General features: G+C 40.6%; 2 protein-coding genes across 5 annotated transcripts in view; both read right to left on the bottom strand.

The window, feature by feature from the left end:
* Positions 1–1,944, bottom strand: part of npnta (nephronectin a) — a 57,260-nt gene extending 55,316 nt beyond the window's left edge. Inside the window, exon 1 of one of the 4 annotated variants that reach the window (XM_004549425.6) lies at positions 1,593–1,944. In XM_004549425.6, the coding sequence (XP_004549482.2) occupies positions 1,593–1,663 (71 nt within the window). In that variant the 5' untranslated portion in view covers positions 1,664–1,944. The remainder of the gene's footprint in view (positions 1–1,592) is intronic. The other 3 variants (XM_004549426.6, XM_004549427.6, XM_004549428.6) reach the window with 3 other exon arrangements.
* Positions 1,945–4,969: 3,025 nt separating this feature from the next.
* The window catches only part of gstcd (glutathione S-transferase, C-terminal domain containing), a 75,998-nt gene continuing 57,014 nt past the window's right edge, over positions 4,970–23,953 (bottom strand). The window contains exons 7-12 of the mRNA XM_004549431.5: positions 23,896–23,940; positions 22,586–22,714; positions 16,947–17,080; positions 13,087–13,117; positions 10,138–10,207; positions 4,970–7,564 (exon numbers count right to left, since the gene is read on the bottom strand). Of these exons, the coding sequence (XP_004549488.2) occupies positions 7,374–7,564; positions 10,138–10,207; positions 13,087–13,117; positions 16,947–17,080; positions 22,586–22,714; positions 23,896–23,940 (600 nt within the window). The 3' untranslated portion in view covers positions 4,970–7,373. The remainder of the gene's footprint in view (positions 7,565–10,137; positions 10,208–13,086; positions 13,118–16,946; positions 17,081–22,585; positions 22,715–23,895; positions 23,941–23,953) is intronic.

Here is a 23,953-nt window from a genome sequence, read left to right on the forward strand (position 1 = left end):
TGCGTTCGGTCTCGGGGGATATTGTCTCAATGAATTAATATTGAAGCGGGGACTCAGGCCAGAGTTTATACCCATAAAAATCTGCAAATTATGGTCATGGTGACGAGCCACTCCATCAGCAGGGATGTTAATAATGTACAATATGCTGCTGCTAGGTTAAAGTAAATGATTATTACACCAAGGAAATATGTGAGCTAAAGTAAAGGCCCTCCACATCTCATCAGACCATAACATGTCAAACAGACATTAGCCATAGTGATTGAAAGAAGAAAAATCTCCTAAATAAAAATATTATGTGTGCTGGCAAATACTGAAATCTACCACTCTGCATTATTCTCTGTCCTCTCTTTTATTCTGTCTCGCACACAGACACCCTTTTAGCCTTGCAGAAACCTTTGATACTCCAAATTGCTTTTTTTCCTCAATACTTTTTGAACATAGACGGAAAGTGAATTGAAAGAGCTCAGGAGAGGGAAGGAGAGAGAGAAAAACGGCTACACTTCAAATGTCAAAATCTATTAACAAGCAGGTGGAATGGCAGTTAGTCTGACAGAGCCTTCTGAAATGCATGCATACTGTTTCAGTAACAATTACCTCCAATAAGCTTCAAAGTTTTTCATTTATTTGAACAAACGCTGAACACGGGAGAGGATTCGGCTTTGGAGCTCAGCCTGGCTGACAGAGATACATGAGGAAAAATAAAGTACTTGGCAGCATTCTCTGCTGGAGATGTAGGAAATTTGGCAGTAGCACTTTGTTTGTGTAACTCTCACCATTTGGACGGACTTCAGTCCAGCTTTTTTACTTGAGCTCCAGAAATCTATCTCAATATGACAAAAAAAAAATAAGAGATGGAAAATGTTTTTTTTCTTCTTCACACGGTTAAGATCCTCTCTAATAAATGATCAGAGACAAGGAGCAAATAAGTATCCTGACTGATGGAATTGCTGTGGTTCAAAGGGTTAGACCCATTACAACTCAATATGCGTGGCTGTTTTTTTTCTAAAAGAAGAAGAAGAAACAGCCACTATCCCTCACGCTAAACTCAGATTCACCTATAGGCAGATGGAAATCTCGGACACGTGCATTCTTTGGGGTCTGGCACGTCTTCACACACTTCGTGGGATTCGTGTTTGAACATGATCGCCGGGCAATGTGCTGTCACATCACTTTATAATCAGCCTGACGTCTGCACAAGACGAGAATCGCTTGGCGAGATGCGATTTTCAGTTTTCAATTTTTTTTTGCAGCGCTACAAAAGAATCCAAGCTCAGAGGCGCAAAAGCACAAGACGCTTTGGGGTGCACTTGGATTCATTGTTGAATGAAAATAAAAGTTGTGATCGTGAAATTAAATAAATAAATAAATAAAGCGAAGACGCTTGATATGATTCGACACTCACTTTCACGGGAGCAACATGCTTTCAGTTTTGGAGAGCTTCAAATAATCCACAGCAGCTCGCAACCAAAGTGTCGCCTCGAAGCGAAGGCGCAGTTTTCACACAAATGGATGAATCGCATTCTGACGGGTTCTTTATCAAAATCAGCCTTATCGCACAAAAAGCCTTCGTTTCTCAGCCTGCGTGACCCTACCTGCCATCGAAGTCTGCACTTGCTCCAAAGCTGCAGCTGCACAGCAACATCAACTTTATCCATAATTCCATGATTTCGGGAGTTACGCGCCCACGCTGTTTCCAATTCTCCGTAAATCCAGAATCACCGGGTAGGAAACTGTGGAGTAAACAGCGACACAACAACAACAAACACACAGTTTGTTTCCTCCTGGAGGTGCGCGGGCAGGAGAGGTCTGACGGCGTCCTTCAGACTGTTCATCTGAGATATTCAGGAGGAGAGAAGGCAGCCCGATGCCTGGAAGCAGAGTGACTCCGATGAGTGTGCGCGCGCGCGCGTGTGTGGAGCGGGACGCACTCTGCCGGGAAGAGCGCGCACAGCCGCCCCTTACCCACCCACCCCCCTCTCTCTTCTTTCCTCCCCTCACAAGTTCAGGCAGCGGGCTCTCAACCAACAGCACCCACTGCAGTCTGACCTTCGCTCGCTGCAGTCTCAACAGAGCCGTGGTGTGCAGCCACTCAGTTGCGGAACCTTAACGAGAAAGAAGAGGCTCCACGTGTGGCTCCGTTACACGCTGTGGAAAATGCCTTAATGAACCTGCTGAGACACGCAGGTGTATTGTTGGCCACCCAGGTAGATGTTGATCACGCAGCAAAGACAAAGCAGTGAAAATTACTGAGGGTATAAAAAGAAAGCTGCGCAAAATAGAAAATCAGTGGTTTGTTAAAGTTTGAGGCGCACGCGCACTCAACAGGTGGAAATACTTATTTAAAAAAACAACCTTAATATGTATAATTTTTGCAAACAAACACAAGTGGATGCATTTAATCAAAATCGCTTACAACTACCGACTGTTTCTGTTTTCTCAACAAGCCAAAAAGCTTTTCTGAACGACACTGCGCATGCGTAATTGCTGTCTTTCTATTCTTTCACACGAGGATCCTGTTAGACCTCATCACCTGTCTGATTCCTAAGCGGCACTCCACATTCAAAGTCTCCTGAACTGCGCTTCCTGTTTGGGTGCAGAATGATGAAGGCTGCCTCATTTCCTGATGTGACAGCTTTCTGTCAGTGAACCAACCAGAGGGAGTGCCCGGTTGGCCTAACAGCCTTCTGGAGCACGCGATGAATGACGGGAAGGTTCATGTGATTACTGCTAGTAGTTCAGAGTCTCTTTTGATTCATGCAACTCTTCGCCTTCACTGACTGAGTAATGAATCTGTGGTGGCACCCAGGTCTGACCTCAGCTGGTCGCAGAAAGGCTGGTGTCCCGGTTTGTGTATAATTAGACTATCAATCACAGTATTGACCTGACTGTAAGAACGTGATTCCTTGTGTTATCATTGCATTTAAATATGAGCAATGGTTTATGCCGATCGCAAGGGCCACGTCTCATTACCGGTAATATTCATATGTTGTGAAAAACTGAGACACTGTGTGGATTTTAAAGGGTCACTTACCCAGCGCATCTGTGTTTGTTAGCAGGAGTATACTCAGGATGTGTGGGGTTATTTTTAATGAACATTTTACCAGATGTGGTGCTCAGCCAAACTTAGAAGTTATGTGTTGAGTTCCATGACTGTGCAAAGGTCTTAGGCCACCCCTCATTTCTTTATATTTTGCTTCCAAGAGGCCAGAGTGTCTTGTAATATTTTGAAGTGATCTTATAACAGCTCTCCAGGCTTTCTTTCAATGTTTATCTTCAGACATCTCAGTCCAGTCCTTGTACTTGACAACTTTCAGAGAAATGTTTTTGTTTTTACTTGTTTTTTTAGTTGTTTAACGCTGACTTATTAATCATCCACACATTAAACAAGGATGTATCTGTTCCATTTAAAGTTCATTGAACCCTCATCAGAAATAGTCTCAGTGGAAAGGTGGCTGCCAAGAAGTCATTCTTTAGGAAGGGAAACGGGAAGAAAAGGCTGAAGTATGCCAAATTACACAAGAACTGGACTAAAAATCAGTGACAACAGGATTTATGGAGTGATGGATCCAAATTTGAAATTTATGGCTCAAATCAGTATCAATATGTATGCAGGAGGTCAGGAGAGGTACAACAGTGAGTGTCTGCAGGCATCTGTAAAACACAACGGCGGCTCCACCATGGTCTGGAGCTGCGAGATGCTGTCAAAACCGATGGAATTATGAACACGTGGGAACGGTCAAATTTTGATCCACCACGAACACCATCTGGAAAGCGTCTCATTGACGAGAGCTTCATTTTTAAGCATGATAATGATCCCAAACACACCATCAAAGCAGTAAAAGTATACCTGGATAGAAAATAAACAAACAATGAAACATGGTCAGTTATAAATTGGCCTCCCCAGAGCCCAGACCTCGACTGAATCACTCTGGGATCATCTTGACAGAAATCAGAACAAAAAGGCAGCCAACATCCAATAACAGCTTTGAATGTCTTTCAAGAAGCCAGGAGAACTATTCCTGAAGTCCCTGCCCCATTTCCCACTTTCCTAGCAAAACATAAAGAAATGAGAGTTGACTCAATACTTTTGCACAGTATTGTAGCTCCAGATTTGGATCTAAGACGCAGTTGTTCATTTCAAGAGGAATGAATCTCCAACTATAACAGCGGTCCCCAACCTTTTTTGTGCCACGGACCGGTTTATGTCCGACAATATTTTCACGGACCAGCCTTTAATAAAACCAGTACCGGTACCAAAAAACAAAGATTTATTCATAGCACACGGGAAAAGACCCAGGGAAACATAATGTTAAAAACAGATAAAAACCCTGAGAACCATCAGTTTCACTCTCGAGCCTCCACTCTCGCAGCCCGGTACCAAACGACTAACGGAGCAGTACCGGTCCATGGCCCGGGGGTTGGGGACCACTGCACTATATGGACAACATGCTACGAATGGTGCAAACCAAGCAGGACACTTCACAGCAATCAGCATCCTTTAAAGTAAAGATTTACCTAATTTCGTTGTTTGTTTAAAATCACTGAACAAAAAAAAACAAACCTCTAGGTGTCGACATATTCCAGAAATTATATTAAAGCGACCGATTAATCTTAATTTACTGCAACTGTCAGGGGTATCTGAACACCCCCCCCCCCCCAAAAGAAAAAAGAAGACATCTATCTGTGTGATTTGGGTGAACTCGGTCTTTAAACAAGCTCGTGGGGAGAGTGAGTCATTGTTGCATTTTAAACAGGCTGTGCCACGACAGACACAAAGTAGAAAATAAATGCTGAACCTGAAAGCAAGCATGGAAATCCTAGGTGACAATGTGACAAGTAGCACGCGAAGCACAAGAGAATACATTACAGGATTATTAGGGTGTGCAAAATAACAGCAGCTGAGCCCTACCAGGCGACCAAAAAGGAAATACTATACATAATTAACTGCCAGTACTGTGGACACCAATAATTAAACTCAGTGCTGTTTATTAGAAAATTATGCAAGTCAACCGAAAAACACATTTTATAGTTCACACAGGTAAAATATAAAAAAGAGAGAGTGAGATATTTAAGATCACAGAGGACGTAGGAAAAATCCCTTTGTACCTTTCACATGGACTCGTTATGAGTGGCTGCTGTGTTAACCCAAGACACATAAACAAGGTCAGTGTTTGTCAAAGAGGATAATTGACACCAACAGAGAGTGTACCCAAATATGGAGCAGTGAGCTGTTGTGGGCAACCAGCCACAAACTCTGCAGCATAATGAAATGGAAAACTGTTGGCAAAAACGCAAGAAATGAGCAGAATTTTTAATTAACTAATAAGGTGAAGTTAGCAAAACAACTCCAGCTCCATCATTTCCTGGAAGAGGATTTTGCCCCCCCCCCCCAAAAAAAATAAATAAAATAAAAATCATCACCCAATGGTTAAAATTCAGATCCCAATTTAAGTATAAAATTATGCTCTAAATCTCATTATGAGCAACTACATAAAGAAAACAGATTAAATAGCAATAAACTATGCATACAGCGTCTGTGTAGTCACAGGTTATTGTACATTGGAGAAACTCACATGTAGTTGACTTTTGTATCGAGGTCAGCCCTCTAATTACGCAAATAAAAAATGCATTAAGCTAAATATGTGAGCGACTCTGCAATGCATTCGCAGAAAGGTTTCAGGAGGTGAATCGTTAGAAAAGAACATCTCTGCATTTAGATGAAAATGATCCAATAACAGCTCATCTGTTTTATCTAAGCAAAGAATCCACTGTTACTGTTCTGATGTTTACTCTAAGCCAACTGCCTTCACCCTCTGCATTCTCCTTCCGATGCACACTTTAAGTAGTGCCACTGTTCCCCTCTTTTGTATGTATATGAATTTCTGTAATGTGCACTTGCCACAAGCATGAACAGGGAGTAGACTTCTGAAATAATTCCGATCCTCGGAAGGAGCTGTGTCTGTGGCCATTTACCTCGGGATAGATTGACTCTGCTGACTGAATTCAGATGAGCCTGACGTCTGCGAGGCCTGCATCTCTCTCACATCTATCCCTTCAGTGGGAGTGGGAAAAACTGGCTCCTTGGCTACCTCCCCAGATTTCTCAAGCAGCTGCATCAGACTGTCAAAGGTGACAACACTGGATTTTTTTTCGTCTTTTTTTCCCAGAGAAACACACGAATAGTTTCAGATGCAAGACTGAGAGCTTAAGGTGCCTCACTGTGACTACAGTAACCGGGACTGGAAATACGGAGCGCGCTGTGTGATTTCCAGTTATGAGGCACTGAACACCGTGCGTCTAATCAAGCGCGCTGACCTTTTCACCAGCTTCATAAAATATTCATTACTGCTGAAAGTATTCCAGAATGCATACCATACTCGCATTGCTTTTTTATGAGGAATAATCAGGTTCCTCTGTAGAACCATGAAAAATGCGACACTGTATATTACCCGATGTGACTCGAGTTTAAATCCACCTCTGATTGTCTCTCGCAAGAAAAAAGAAAACGACAGAAGAAACGTAGGTGAGATGACAGCGAGGCGATTCCTCACCTCGTCTTTAAATGCACACGAGCTGTTAGCACTGAATTTCTTGTGTTAATCAGAAGTAGCTGACTACTGAGCGCTATCCCAGAAGGCTGTATACAGACTATTTGCGAAAACAGCATGAGGACGTATGTCATACTTCATTCACAATATGGGTGTGCCAAGTCCTGCTGCGTCTGTGTGCGCTGACAGCTTGAGTCACGCAGTTTAGGCAAAGACAAAAACATAGCATTGCAGTTGGGGAGAAGCTTGAGCAGATGATCAACTAAAGTGTGTAACTCCCGGGAATGGCATGGTTGCTTTAACGTTTAGCCTGAAAGAAACTTTAAAAGATGGTAAATGGCCTGTATTTGTATAGCGCTTTAGCCTAAGGACCCCAAAGCGCTTTACATATCCAGTCATCCACCCATTCACACACTGGTGATGGCAAGCTACATTGTAGCCACAGCCACCCTGGGGCGCACTGACAGAGCTGAGGCTGCCGAACACTGGCGGCACCAGGCCCTCTGACCACCACCAGTAGGCAACGGGTGAAGTGTCTTGCCCAAGGACACAACGACCGAGACTGTCCAAGCTGGGGCTCGAACCGGCAACCTTCCGAATACAAGGCGAACTCCCAACTCTTGAGCCACAAAGCCAGATGACCTTTGACAGTACAGAAATAATAAACATGTATTTTCTGCAGTTAAGGCTGAGCTTGTAAAAAAATAAATAAAGTAAATTGTTGAGGGTGGTTTAAAAAACACTCGTGATACAGCCAGAAGCCGGATAGTTTATCAAACCCTTACAATGCTAAAGACGCTCTGCTGTACTCCAGAGAATCGAGTGTTAATTATGCACTGCCTCTTCCAGTTGGCCAGCGGTGACTTCCAGTCCTCTCTTCTGCAGCAGCCTTCCCACCAGCATGTTGTTCTTTGGTGAGCAGCTTTCGGGCTCCATAGTCATTACTTGAACCGAATACCCATGAGTCTCTGCTGCCCATGACCGGTCCAAGTCTACCAAGCCCATACACTGTTTACCTGCAGAAGGAAAAAAAAAAGGATCGAAATATTATTATTATTGTTCTATAATCAGACACTAAAATACTTTTACCTAAAGTGACTAATGTGTAAAAAAACAATATTTAAAATCTTTTTATTTATACTATACTAGATATTAACGCTGCCCCCTCAGTCCACGCACTGACTGAAACATGTCATTTTATCTCATCTCCCAGATGGATCAGTCACAGAGGAAAACCAGGCTGGCAACCTCCCTGCAACTGGGTGGGAAAAAAGAATCAGTCGTTGCACTGAATCTTTCACATTTGGTGACCAATTGCTGTCTAATTTATAAATGTATAGAGACTGCCTACACGCTGCAATCAATGTGATAAGCACAGCTCATCTGCAATACAGGACTCGACTCACCTGGTTGCAGAATGACTGTATTTTGTATTGCTCTAATAAAAGCAAGGTTGCTGAGCACCTGTGACATTGCAAAATTTCCTGTTTCACACCTCTGAGGATGTAAGAGACTAATATGAATCTATGTCTATATAGACTGCAGATTTTCAGGAGTATATCACAGTGCCAATTTGACCCAATTCTAATGCAAACTAATAGTAGACTGTCTTCGTCTTATTGCCACCTCTATGCACCGAGAGATGGCAATTGACTGCAAGTGGTGGCAGGTATGGTTCCTGTATTAGGAGTAACTTTTTCAAAGGCAATAAGGTTGTAAGTTCACTGCACACTGCAGCAAGAACTTTGGCAACTTCGTTCCAACTTGCTGCTCCTAACAGGACAGAAACTTTTCCGTGGGCACAGTCAGAGTTTTGTGTGTGAGCGATGACCCCACACAGTTTCACAACAGTTTGTCAAAAGCAACACTTAATCTATTAGTTTGATTTTTTTTTCCACACAAATGTTCCTCCCTTAATGTTATATGAACATAAACACACACAGAAAAAATGAAATTAAGCACACAAAGTGAAGATTTCCCATTTGAAATGGTAAAAGTCTGCATTTAAACATTAATGGTGGTGGCATGAATCATTTCACCGCTCACGCCACAGACTGGATTCTACTGGACTTTAAACAGACTTTTGCGCTCCATTTGTGTTATTATGACTGTGTTGCTAATTAGGTAACTAATCACTTAAAATTTAGGCAATAAAAACATAACAGATTGGCTCTTTTACTTTGACATAAGAGTCTCTTTATGTTTTTGAGGAAACATTTGCATAAAGACATTTGATTCCTCCAGGATCAAATGTCTCCATCCAGGAAGCAGGAGGGATCACCGATGTGTCTGATGAGCATAAGGATGAAGTCAATCATATCCCAGTCACCAGATCTCAACCTGATTAAACATCCATAGATGTGTGACCATCACCATCCAACCACCAGAAGACTTATTTGGGGACCAACGACATTCAATGCCTCCAACTAGAGAATCAAACATCTTGTACTTCTGGCAACACATAGAGGCTCAACACTATACGAAGGCTGTATGTTGGTTCTTCTTATAACTTATTACATGTCAGGCGAAAATCAGCAAATCCCCCATCATTAAGGTCTTTATTGCTCTAAAGCTGTACTGCTTTATATACCATTTCTGCATATTTTCAATATTGTGTGTCAGAAGACAGTAATTCATATACATGGATTATCCAGCCTCATCTGTTAGGATTTCCTTAAAAACACAAACTTCAAATGTAATTTAGCAGTGTGTGGAAGCAGGTGGCAGACACACTACACGTGAGCTTTGCTCCGCCGTGTTGCTTTGACGGGCGAAGTCTTACCAGCAAGCTCAAGAGGGACGAGATCACACATAGTTAGAAAATGTTAGTGGGAGAGGTTGAGCCCTGTTAACTGATATAGAGAAGAAACTAGTGTGACAGGTGGTGTCAGGTACATATGAAAAGGCTTCACGCTGACGAGACTTTGGGGAGCCTTCTCGGAAGCTTTGATAAACTGGAGAGCTATCAGGGCGAAGAGAGTCCTCAACATAATGAAACCCTGTAGAGTGAAGCTTCAGCAGGGGCCTGTAGGGGTTCTGACAAAACATTTCCCTCTGAATCTGACAACACTGATCTAGCAGCTGTTCGCCGCAGCTGTTTTGTCACTCTGTACAAATCTCTGCTCTAACATGTTTCTCACATCTTGAAAGTCTAGACTTTTTAAGGAACCCGCAGCAGTGGGGCTACCGAACAGTGTAAGTGTATGAAGAAAGTATGTCAAAGGATATTACAATGAAAAGGTGCTTGTGTCCATCACACTGGACTTCATCAGTCAGTATCATCATGGAGGCGTCAGACTGGTTCCAGCTAGTTTACATATTCATTCTGCAGCAGCGCAATGACAAAATAATTTGAACAAAGTAATGTCGAAAGAAATATTCAGGAACATTGGAGCTGTTTCAAAGGCAAAGTGTGGTCCCAGCAAATACTGATGATTTGATTTTAAATTAGTTTTGATAATGATACTCGATGCTGTGTCTCTATGTGCAGCAGTTACCAGATACTGCTAAGAATGTTTAGCCTAAAAAAGTAATAAAGGACTGAACATAAATAATAGCTCAGGTCTAAAGAGAAGATTGCAAACAGCACCAATGAGTCTCCTGTCTGGCGGAAGCTGGACAGCCGTCTGGTCTGCGAAGCGACAGAGGATCATGTGTTCCTGAAACAAAGACAAAAAACGAGTACAGTTACTGCTCACTTATTGTTACGTGGATGTGGTGCAAGTGATCCGTTCATCACTGCGTTAAGATCAAGTATATCTGAAAATGTCCACACACTGTATAAAAGTTTAACCAATACCATTGTAGCTTATTTGTATCGATTCATCCTTTTTCTCCCTTGCTTACAGCAGTGGGGTCAAAAACATTCTCACTTGAGTATCGCATGGCTTAAAATTTCTGTGTATGCAGCTCTGAGCACACAATGTACTACACAACATGGCACACTATATATTACACAATGGAGGTGATTTGTTTGGGATTTCCAAAGCCGGATAACGATCAGAGTAATATAACATTAAAGTATCTTTGTAAATATATAAATGTGCTTTAAGAAAAATCCAATTATTCTCAAAGTGGCCGCAGTTAAGAAGCGGTACAAACTTTACACTTTGTGAAAGATTTCTCTTGGATGAATTAAAAAAAATGTCTTCAAATTGAGCACTTATGTTCATTTGTTCAGATGAATTGATAATATTTTGGCAGTCAACAGTTAAGGTTACCGTGACCTCACAAAGCTTCGACTATAACTCAAACAATCATACACGGCATTTATGATGAAAATGATACATTATTACGTATGTATGTACCACAGGATAACAGTCAGAACTGATGAAATCTTATATGTAAAAGTTCAAAGGTCAAGTCTGCAATCGCAGCAAACCACCCTGACTGGTTTGCAGAACCATATACCGCAGCCGTGAGGCAGTAATTCTAGTTTCTACCTTATGGTTCATGGAACAAGTGATTCATGAGAGCGTTAAGTCAGCTGAAACTTGCCTCCACTTTAATTGGTTCTATTCTTCACTCTGCGGGGTCGGCGCTGAATGCAAGGCCATGGAACAGGTGCTTAAAGCTCGTGTGAGCACCAATATCTCACACCATTAGCCCTTTATTCCAGTGATACACTATTTGTCATTGTGCTGTCATTCTGTTTAACTACTGTAGTTTGGAAAGAACAACTCTGGTTCTGCTGTAAAACGAGCGAACGCAGCTTTTATTTCTGTGACTCTTGTCTGGGACATTGCCTGGGATGTCTGGTGCGGAGGGGCAAAGAAACAGAAAGCAGTGGGGTTCCCTACCTTGAGCCCAAATAAATAACAAATGCCAAACATGTTTGTCGAAAGGAAAACCAAGGAGGGAGGCCGAGGAGATTTGGAGCTCAGGTTTAAAGTGGAGGATAATATGCCTGCTGGTATAAACAGAATATAGATTTCTCCTGCTGGGTGGCTGCATGCTTAGTGTCTTCCTTATTGTGTGTTTTTTTCCTCTCACTCAGCTTTTTGGAAAAATCTGAACTCAGTATCACGTAACACTGTAATTGCTCAGTGGCTTCTAAGTATAATACTATGTTTTGTGCCTCTTGGGCCATGTAAAAAAAAAAAAAAAAATCTGATTCTTGTAGCGCACAAAGAAGTTAAAGGTGGTCCAATGTTGTGACATGTCAACTCTTGAGGTTGCTATGGTTAGGACCTGCAGCTTCTCCTGCACAGATTTTCCCCAGGGGCCCTGACAGGTCCCATATATCATCGCGGGATATGCCCTCCCGGAGCACAGTGGCGTGTCTGTGCCGAGTGATAAGGGAAGTGACTTGGGAATCTTTGTTTGCGAGACACTGATAAGCGCAGAGATCTCATCAGTTCTTCTAAGTTTCTGATAAAATAAAGATTTTCATCCAGTTTTATGAATGAATTGGAAGAGTTGTTAGATTTTTGTTGCCTTTAGACTGGGTGGATAAAAGTCAAACCTTTTAAAGCTGTACACACAGTAAGTGTACATTAATGCACTATATTTAAACAAGCTATGACAAAAACTGAGCCAACTCACAATAATTTGGCTTGTTTTTTTGCTCCTAAAGTATGAACCATTTGAAGATAATATAGGAAATTATTTGTTAAATTCTACCCTAACCTACTGAGTCTTGTCCTCAAAGACTTTTTTCCATATTTAATACTGCAACAGTTTAAAATTAGTCATCTGAAAGTTGCTAGTAGTTGCTAGCGAGTTGCTCCTAAATGTAATCTCAATCATGAATACACAAATAGATTTTATTTAAAAATATTTTTTATTAATGCCACTTCCCAGGAGCAGATGTCCCTGCAAATTCCCTCTAAAGGTTAGACCGTATAATGTTTCTTTTCCCCCCACAAAGCTTGTAAAGATGGCCAAGAGCTAGATCTCAGACTCTGCAGATCTCGGTTAGCGTGTTACGTTAAGGCTCATGACAGATTTAGAAAGACTACAAACAGTATGGCTGTTTGTAGTCTTATAGTCAGGAGAAAGCCTCTTATCTCTGAAGGAAAACATGGCAGCATGGCTTAGCTTCGCCACAGGACCTTGGCACCTTGCGGTCATTGAGTCAAACACGAACTCCTCTGTTTACCAAAGTATTTCAGAGTCAAACGTGAGGTCATCTGTCCAACAGCTAACGCTTGGCCGAAAATGGGTCAAGTAACAGGACAATGATCCCAAACACAGCAGCAAATGTGCAACAGAATGACTGCAAAAGGAAAGAATCACAAGTTCAGATTTGAACTTGATTGAAACCCTGTGGTTGATGAAACGATCTTAAGAGAGCTGTGCAAAACCCAATGAACCAAAGCAACGCTCTAAAGAAGCTACTTAATTTTTAATCTACTGCTTCTTTCATTTTGGGTTTGTTTTTTCTTATATAAATAAGGACACGGTGTAATACGTGCACAGAGTCCTTGCTTTTCACATGTATTGACCTGCATGTGACACTTTCCTTGTAAAAAGTTGCTGTAAACCTGTAATCTGTATTAAACACAATAAAGAGAATTAATCATATTTAAAAGCATACCTTAGATGTCAGAGTCTCCTGGAACATTTTGCTGTAAAAAGAAAAGAAAAAGTAAATAAAAAAGAAAACACAAAAAAGTTTGCTGAGAGAAAAAAAGTAATGGAAAAGTTCTATACAAACAAGATGAATATGCAACAAAATCAAAGTCCTAAACCAAACAAAACCCATGTGCATAATCTCCAAAGCAGGGAAAGAAGGACTTTCATTACTTTTGTTTTGACATGGGAGTAAAGTTTGTTTGAGATGGTTAAACATGGTTTGGTTTGCTTCATGCTAATTAAAAATCAACATGAAACAGTTCAAGGGTTAGGGGCCAGTGCGGTCACATGGAGAAAAGTTTAGCACAAACTTTCATGGCCTTAATGAAACGGGCAGTTTAGAGCTTCACAGCTCATAAACCCACAGACTGCTTGGAATGTCTTCACCTGCAAAATATCCACGAGTACCTGGAACACGACCTGAGGGCAAAACTCTAAAAGTAGCAAGATGAAGATTGACAGAGTCAGGTGGGCTAGTCCTCCTCACATTTATACCCCGCAGAAACAAAGCTTCTTGTTATCTATCACAGCTGCAAAGTCATTTTTAGTGTCATTCTTTAATATTTTATGAGGACTTGGGAGGGTTGAAATGTCACGGGAAATGTGAAAAATGTAAAATATTTATGTCGTACACTGAAAATCACATAGCAGGAGTCAACCGTTTAATCGTTGCTCTACATCAGTGCAAATTCCTTAAAGCCCAACAACAGCAACGTCGTGCAAATATCTTCATTTGGCTAGTGACGATTAAAAACATCTAAAATATTGGACTTTCCACATTGTTATGTGCATATCCCAACTTACATTGGGGAGGAAGTGGAGAACAAGAACAGTCAATTTAAAGACTGACATGTAGAGTCAGTTTTACAAAATGAAGCATCTTTCTTGGCAGGAGAGCGTGGGAAAAGCATGTAATTGTGCTGCTAAACAGTGCATAAGAGAGCAACCTAAAAACTTTAACAAGTGGTCTAAAATCAAAGTTTACTGCAAAATAATCATGATAGCAATATTTACAAAATAATTAGCAATATCCAACAGATTATTTAAAAGGAGGAACTGTGCTTTCCAAGTACTTACATTTACATATGATAAAAATCAAAACATTTAGAGTGCCTATTAAGATTTAATGAGTTTTCTTCCCCATAAATCAAGCATAAAATGTTTTGTAAATATTTTAAAAACCACGCTGATTGTATTTTTCTTGCAGACTTGTTCTACCTTGCCTTATGATCCATTGCTACATTTCCTTTCTTTTCACTAATGGTGATACCATCTACAAGTATGTGCGCCGCATCTCCTGCCTACTCCTGTCTGTGCATCTTTGTGCGTGAGATAAAAGCAAAATGGAAAACCTGCGTATTTACAGTCTTCTGTGGCATTATCAGTCGGCATTCCTGGATACAAGAGTTTACGTTAATGAAAACCTACATGAGAATATGCTGCTCATCTCTCACATGAAAGCTATTTTAAGAAAGAGTGTTATAATGAATTGAGAGACTTGAAGAAGCTTCGTGTGAATCACAGTAAACACGGAGACAACACTCGGTTGGCAGCCTGTGATTCTTGTACGATTCTCTTCAAAATATAAAGTGACACAACAACACGCAGGACGAAATGCTATGTTGCTATGGAACACGGCCGTGCCGTCATCAGACAATACCATCCAAGATAACACTGGAATACAATTTTACTTGATATATTAAAAAAAAAAAAAAAAAAAAAAAAAAAAAAAGAGCGAGAGCAGCTTGTCAAACGCCCAATAAAGAACTGCTGCGCCCGCTAAAAGTGGAAACAACAAACTCGTTTCACCACTTCAGTCATAAATACAATGTCAAGCACAAGCAGGGTACAAAAACACAGAAAGAGGAGATGCTAGCAGCTGACGATGTGCAAACTAAATGTTACAAAAAATGACTCAAGAAGAGAAAACAGTGGCTGGAAGTCCTTGATGCAGTTACATGAAGGTACAGGATTAGGCAGGTTTAGGAAACTCAACTTAATAAAATATGTCTCTATTTAAATTTTATTATGTAACAATATTTTGCAGGTTTCAGAAGATTTCAAAGGTTATATTACATTATATTATTATTTCATGGTAAAGCTCAATAGTAATGCACTTATAATGCACGTACTTAACTTCCAACAAAAACACATTACTATTACTATTATGGCAAGGCAAGGCAAGGCAAGTTTATTTGTATAGCACAATTCAACAACAAGGTGATTCAAAGTGCTTTACAGAGACATATTATGCTATAATGCTCCGTCTTGTAGCCCCTTATATCAATCGACTGACACAGTGTGTCATCAATGAAAGCAGCTCACTGGAAAAGAAGGACAGCAAATGCCCTTCATTTTGTTTGCGTCAATAAATGCTGCCTGCAAGCTACAATCACCAATAAAACACTGTTCAGTATTTAATTAATATCATTATTGCACATTTCCTTGAAATATCACACATGGTTTTGAGGCTGTATCAAGGAAGCCTTACTCACTATAGCAGCGGTCCCCAACCCCCGGGCCTTGGACCGTGAGTCGTTTGGTACCGGGCCGCGAGAGTTGAGGCTCAGGTGTGAAATGTATGGTTTTCAGGGTTTTTATTGGTTTTCAGCGTTATTTTGTTATCGTTTTTATCGTTTTTATCGTTAACTCGGTTTTCCTTGGTCTTTTCACGTGTGTTATGAATAAATCTTCTTTTTTTCGGTACCGGTACTGGTTTTATTTTGTTGTATTTATCCACGACACCTTAAAGGCCGGTCCATGAAAATATTGTCGGGCATAAACCGGTCCGTGACGCAAAAAAGGTTGGAGACCGCTGTGCTATAGAACACTGAAGAGTGCATTAAGGGCAAGAAAGACTTTGCATGTAAAGCAGGAGGTAACTGAGCTCCAGCTGAGCACCTGAAAATCTGATATCCTGATAGCTGTAATATAACTCTAGGTCACACGGCATAATTTTTTCTTGTTTGCTTGCCATTTTAGAGTAGCTACAAACAAATCTGATGATTTATCGTGCAACGTTTAAACAAGATTTAAAGCGGATGGACACTGGACAACGAATAAAGCAGAAGAGCAAATGATAGGATCTGTAAACACTCTACACTATAATTTCGCCAACCTGAAGACTTGAACAGACTTGGCCTAACAACAAAACAAATAAAATCTCCAGCTTCACTTGCTGGTGACCAGACTTGTTGCTACAACAGCAACTCTGCGTAACAGCCTTGTTTTGCAGCAATCAGTCACCAAAAGTTGTTTTAGTAGCAAACTGCTGCATCTTATGTACCATTAGTGAGCATAGCAACAGAATCAACAGCGTCTCCCTCCACCCTGTTTTCCATCTGTATTCAAACAGCACCGTGTCACGGCTTGCATGATCACCAGATGTTTGGATTAAATGGTTAATTTCCTCGTACGCCACATAATAAAGTCGTCGCTGACATTTCGTTCTAAATTTTCCAGCCAGCCTATCTGTCTGACACATTCCTTCCAGTGTCTAAATTAAGAACCAAATTCTCAGTTCACATAACAACACACTGTGACTGGCGGACCATCTCGAGAAGGTGATGCGATGCTGCTGCCCCGAATTGGCAAATGGTTATGAGCAGTCAAAGGAGGCAAACAGAATGTAGTTAAGAGATATAGACTGTGTGTTTGTGAGTGACGACGAGATGAGAAACTAATGGAGAAAGTGACTCATAAAGACTGAAAGGCGAGGGAACAGGAACGAAGGGAAGCAACATCTATCTAACAAGAAAACATCATGGTTAGAACGACATTTTTAAAAGCAGTAACCCACAGACGTGACACTGGATCACACACCTCTTGGGGAAGCTGAACTTCACAGCATTCTGGATGAAGCCGTAGCAGCAAGGACTAATAACAAAGGCGGCTCCGGCCTGGATGCAGTGCTCCATTACCATATCTGTTGCAACGCCACATGCATGAAGGGCGACCTGCATTAGAACAGAAAAAGAAAGAAAACACAAAAAAGTGTTACTTTCACCAACAAAATGATCTTGAAACCCTCAGATTTCCAACAGCAAAAACCAAAACTGAGAGCATGCACTCAATTCCATTGATTACTTCATAATGGCCACTGCTATTAAATAAATCTATGCTCTCAAAGGTGCAGACGCCGGGAGTAGCAGCAAACAAAATATATCAGTGCGTTTAGAGTGCAGGCACGGATGCATCAGGATTCCTATTGACAGGGTAAACTGTGCGTGGTGATGAACACCTAGCTATGCATTAGTAATGGTGTGGTTATATATTGGATTGGAGAATGGTACTAAGAGACCCAATATCCATCATTCCTGGCCCTGTCCATCTGCAAAAATGCATTATGATTTCTCAAGGACAACGAGTTTAATATCCAGACGTGACATAACTTCCTCTCATATGTACAGTGACAAACCACATGCCATGTTAATGGCCCAAATAAAATCCTTTTTAAACAGCCTGATGTCCCAATAGCTCCTGAACTCTCTGGAATGAACCCCATTCGACTCAAGCAGCGAGCTCCAAAGTCTATTTGTGTTTTCCAAGAAGTTGTCACTTGGCGTGTGTGAGTCTGAATTAACTGCATGTTGCCTTGACAGCAGTGCCACAAAGCAGAAGGTCAGAGCTGATCAGGACAGAATTGAGCCAGAACTGTTGGCACCACCACACACAAAGAGCAGAACATACAGACGCGCTGAGCCAAACCTCCACCCACCCATAAGGTCAGTGAAGGTTTTGAACGGAGGGTATATTTCTTACAGCGGCTTTACGTTTTTCTAGAAACTGAACTTTTGCGTGTTTGATTAAAAAAAGATTCACGCCCATTAAGATCTGTATCGATTTAAACGTGAACCCATTAAATGAGACTCTGCGATTTAAAAGAATAACTTCAATTACGTCCATTACCTTGTATCCATTTGACAGCTAATCTTCCATTTTATTCATGCCGTCAGGGAAAAAGCTTTATGCTTTTCTTAACAGCATGTTTTAGACTGATGATTAGGAGGAAGGGTTGCTATCAGAAATTACACGATGTTACACCTCCTCACATCTAAGGCAAAAATAATTACCAAAATAACACTATCACTCATTCCTAGCTTCTTAATGCTGTACATTAGTCATGCTGTATTAAATCCTAATTACATTTTATAACCTTTAGCCTCCATTTACCGCAAACACAAAGCCAATCAATTAAATAAAAAACACACAACTGGAATGAAACACATTGTGATATGTCTTTGTAGCTAATGCTGTATTTACAAGTTCTGATGACACAGTCATCTCTGCTTTATAACTGTGGTATTGACAAAGCATGGACCCAACTTAACATGTTCACATTCTGAGTGCAGCTGATTAGAAATGCATAATGAAAGGTGAAAATGAACACGAGGCCAATTTAAATCTCACAGTCCTACCGAATTACATGCATATCCTGCTGAGCTTTGCCTCAAGACACAGTCTGGAAGAAGAAACCCTAAATTAATGCGCACAAGTAAAACTATGTTCATACTGAGCTATCATTTCTGGAGAGAGAAAGCTGTTTCTGGCTGCATTATTCTCTCAACAATCGCATCACAGAAATAACGAGGTTTCATTATTCACTCTTATTCCAGAAATTGTATCCCTCTCCAGGTCTATCTGGGCCTGAGACAGAGCAAGTTCCTGCAATACAGCTAATTAATACTTAATCAACATCATACGCATTTGCAAAATTGTGCTGCAAGCCTGTGCAATAGTTTTGGGAACTTTTTCTCAATACGGTGCACTTTTAAATGCTCAGGTTTGTCTGTTTCACAAATTTTATTACATGTGGACAAATGAATGCTTAGATGTGTCGACCAACCTATATTAAGTATGATTACACCGAACCAAAGAGTTGTTTTCCTCTCAAAGGTGGATGTAATGATGCCTTTTACCTGAGGTGATCAAACTCAATCTTAACTCACTCTTTTGAAAACAACCAAGACTATAAGGAGAGTAGAAAATAGTCCTAATACACCATTAGTATTAGAGCTGCACCAGATAAAGACACTTGGCACTTAATCAATACTGATTTTTTACATGAAGCCCAAAGTAAGACCAGCTAGTGCATTTTTCTACATGCAAACATAGAGGCAAATGAAAGAATCAACTGCAAACAATCAGACTCTTTAGCAGAACCAATAACGGACTTGCATCCAATAAAATTAAAACCTGCTTCAAGCTCCACAACTTTTCATGCCTCTATAGTCTGTAGACTGAAGAACGTCTGATAAGACACGTCATACAGAGGTTGGTTTAAGTTTAACACCGAGGCCATAAAGTGAGCAGACACTGACTAACATCAGGGACACCTCAACTTAATTAGCCTGATTAAGTGAGTGTGCCTAAAAATGGGACCATGTATTATACATAGCAGGATTAAAACTGATGTGATGTGTGGCTCCAACAGGTAGTAATTGCTTTGTTATACAGGAAGAAGCTTAGCCACAGTAAGAAACTCAAGCGGGGCAGAAAATTACAAGCATAAAAATTGTTCTATACATAAATATATTGTAAATTAATGCATCAGGTGAAATGAATCTGTGCGTGTGTGTGTGAGGAAAGATTCAGGCTACCCTGCAAAAGACACTCAGATATCGAGCAGATGAATAATCTGTGCTGTTTGTTTCTTGCCAAGTGGAACGAGTCTCAGTGGAGTGAGGATGCTGGAACAAAAGCTACTTCTAATTACAGGAGGTACGTATATTTTTCTATTTGTCTCGGTGGAAGTTAATGTGAGGCTACAAGAACAGCTGGTTTTTCTGACAGCTGTGACCACAGAGCTTTAACACAGAAGAGTAAGACAGATCACTGATCTAGCTCAGGCTGCTCAGAGAGCCTAAATAAGGCAAGAAGAAGAAAAGTTTTAACTTGTGTGCTTTTGTTCCGCTTGTTTGAAAAATTCAGACATCCAGTGCACGTCCACAGCTAAGTACCTATTTGCGCTAAATTGATAATTATCGCATCGAGAAGTCAAGAGCTCTGCAGATGGAGGTGGGTGTTAAACAGGACTGACAAGGGTTTTGGTGGAGAGTCCTCCTCAGTAATGATTTTTTTTGTTTGTTTTAACCCCATTTAGCATAAAGTTTGACAGCCAGTTAAATATTTAGTTTTACTTAAAACATTTACTGTGTTTAATCTTTAGGCTTAAACACAAGTTGGAGAAATGCAGTGTCCATTAGGACTTCAAAAGGAGATATTGCCAGTCAAGATTCTTGTACAAGAAACATAAATTAAATTGAATTGGCAGAAAACACTTTCCAATGATTATACTTTCCCTTCCAAACATGATTCCTTCTGTGAAACTCAGAGTATAAAGCAAATGAAAAGCATTGTTGGATACAGAAAATGAGAACAAAGAAAGAAAAGCAAGAAATTACCAGTCCTCACTGAAGAGATCTCTAAACTCAAAGTCCTAAATTTCCTGGATGAAACTACCTTTTGGCTTCCTGATAATCAGGGAGCACCGACGTACCCTGTTCTGATTAAAAGCTCCACTTCAGGAAATGAACAGTTATTTTGGTTGCTCTAACAAAAATAACTTCAAGTTGACATTTTCAAGCTCAGTGAAGAGATGAATGACACATTTCTCAATGTGATGCGATAAAAATACAGCGATCAGACACCTTAAAGCGAAGATGTGATTGTGGCAAAGTGGAAAATCGCACTTTGTTTATGCAGCGTTAATCCTTATGTTTCAATTTCAGTCCATCAGTAGAGAACTAATACACTCTCTTCCACAGAAAAGGTCAGGTCGTACCCCTGTCAATGTACAGTACTGTGCAAAAGTCTTGAGCTACCCCTCATTTCTCTATATTTAGATAGGAAAGTGGGAAGTGAGTGCAGCACATGTAAACATACATGGAAATACAGTAAAATAAGACAAAAAAGAGCGTGCACAATTCAATAAAAAGAACGTCAGTATTTGGTATTACCATTTTAATTCTTCAACACAGTCTGAACTGTCTTAGTAGGCAGGCTTCTTCTAATTTCTTTAAATAATCTCTAATTGGGAGTAGTTCTCCAGGCTGAAGGACATTCAAAGCTCTTCTATGGATGCTGGCTCCCTTTTGTTCCATACCTCAGCCTTTCCTCCCTGTTTCCCTTCCTTGAGACCATTTCTGATGAGCCTTTAGTCAATAGTAAATGGATGAACCTACAGGCCAGATGCATCTTTAAGGTCTTGTATCAGGTCAATGCTGCATTTTTTTCACCTCATTTTTTAAGGACATCGCTTTTAGATACTGTTCATCTGCTGCAGAGAGTTGTTTTTTTGGCCTTCCAGAAAAAAATACATTTAGCTGAAAATGATCAGATACAAAGAGTGGACTAAAAATGAGTGAACAGCAGCCAGTGTCACCAAAAAAAGTTTGAAAGACCTTCAAAAATCCTGGGGAGTTATTGCTCAAGACCACTTTTAAAAAATTACAAAAACGTCAGGCTCAGTGGAAGGAAAACATATTAACGTGAGGACTGGCTCAAGACTTTTGCACAGCACTGTACGTATGCACATTTTGTCAAAAAGCCAGATAACAACAATTGTTTTGATGCTACAGTTCTGTCAGTTATTGCATAATTAAAATGTTTGAATTTTTAATTCAGTCAAAGACAGAATATCACATTTCCTTTGCAGGATAGTGCAACAAGAGAAGCAGTGGGACAATTATCTGTGCACTGATTATTTATATTTCTATAAGAGAAAAGTTTCTATCCCAAATGTTATTACTGATTAAATTCTCCACATTTTTAAGATTCTCTTAGAAAGCTAAGCTGTGAGAAAAACAATTAGCTTTAAGAGGTATTTTGAAAAACCCCATTATGATTCATGATACTGTGATTGCAATATTACAGTAATTACAATTTACAATACAATAAAACTGCAGAACAGATAATATAATAATTGCTCTTAATGGGTTTAATTTCATGGCTCTGGTGTAATTTAGTGACTTTTACCATGACAAATAGATTTGACATCACATGCGCTTGCTGCATTTTTGGTTTCTGTTTTTCACACACTGGGAATCTGAAGTGTTAACCACACTGTCTACAGCAGCGGTCCCCAACCCCCGGGCCTCGGCCCGGTACCGGTCCGTGAGTCGTTTGGTACCGGGCCGCAAGAGTTGAGGCTCAGGTGTGAAATGTATGGTTTTCAGGGTTTTTATTGGTTTTCAGCGTTATTTTGTTATCGTTTTTATCGTTAACTCGGTTTTCCTTGGTCTTTTCACGTGTGTTATGAATAAATCTTCTTTTTTTCGGCACCGGTACTGGTTTTATTTTTGTTGTATTTATCCGCGACACCTTAAAGGCCGGTCCGTGAAAATAATGTCGGGCATTAAAGGTTGGGGACCGCTGGTCTACAGTACTGTACTCTTTAGATCATCATGCAAATAAATGAAACAAATTGTGCAAAAACGATTTTTGTAACTTGCTATGCTCACCCCGATGTGAAAAGGTCCAGTGAAGTAATCCAGATTGGCCTGAATGAAGCCGATATTTTTCAGACCGAGCTCAGCACTGCGACTCTGAGCCCTGACCAAGGACTCTTCTTTGTTCTCTATGAGGATGACCTTAAGCAATGACAGAAAAATCCCCACTGTGAGTAGCTGCTTCTTTTTAAAAAAACCTGAAACAAGCACAAATGCGTTTAAACTTATCCGTCTACATATCCTTAACAATATTAAAACACATCACAAATATTAAAAATTCTTAAACAAACCATATGCTTTGTGAAAAACTAAAGCATTTCATGGAGATGCATTTAATTATTAGGAATAATAACACATAATAACAGAGAGGGATGGGAATGGAGAAGCGGGAGGGGGTTCTTGTAAAGTACCCGCTTTTGCTTCTTTCAGTAGTTCAATTCCTCGGAATTGCTATTCTGCTTGTCTTAGAGGCTGGATCAGAGTCTCGCAGATGTTTAGCTAGCCTTTTCATTAAGGCAGGGAAGTGGTCCACTCAGGACCGGGTCTTTCCCTGCTGCATGTGCTAGTTGACTTCTTCTGGAGCTTCTGGAAAGCTTTGCACTCGTCAGGCCCATATGGGCTCCAAAGGCTCAGTAGCCCCCAGTGCACACAGCCAGCCCAGCGGTTTCCCAGCTGGGCAGCTGCCTGAGGGGTTAGCTGGTTGATCTTGTGTCTTTTGACGTGTCTTCCTCCCCTCCCCCCAAACCGGTCATGGTGGATGGCTGCTCCTCCCTGAGCCTGGTCCTGCTGGAGTTTTTTCTTCACACTGTCATAAAGTGCTTGCTCATAAGGCGTTGTCTGATTGTTCGGGTTTTCTCTACTACTGTAGGATCTTTACCTTACAATATAAAGTGCCTTGAGGCAACTGTTGTTATTATTTGGCACTATATCATTAAAATGTAACTAAAATTGAGATTAATATTAACAGGAGAGTAAAATGACTGAGGCGAAATTAAATGAATGTCATCAAGCAGCGACTCGAGTGTGTCCTGTATTTCGATAGGATCATTTGCTGCATGTGATAAAATTAGCACCATCAAAACTGCACGTTGTTGTTGTTTTAATTATAATCCTAACGAGATCCTAATGAGAATCGATAACAGAGAATCGATAAGGAGTCAAATTGATAAGTGATATTTATAATGGAATCGGAATCGATTCCCATCCCTAACATTTTTAAAAATGCCTGCCAAAAGTCACCACATACCACTCACGAACTCTACTTAACACGCAGCTAACACACAGACACACACACACACACACAACATCTTCATACATGTTACCTGGCAGTCTGGAAGTGTGTGAGCAAGAACAATCCCTACGTGGCCCTGAGAAAGAGCA

The sequence above is a fragment of the Maylandia zebra genome, linkage group LG6 (assembly GCF_041146795.1).
Source record: "Maylandia zebra isolate NMK-2024a linkage group LG6, Mzebra_GT3a, whole genome shotgun sequence".
NCBI classification, from domain to species: Eukaryota; Metazoa; Chordata; class Actinopteri; order Cichliformes; family Cichlidae; genus Maylandia; species Maylandia zebra.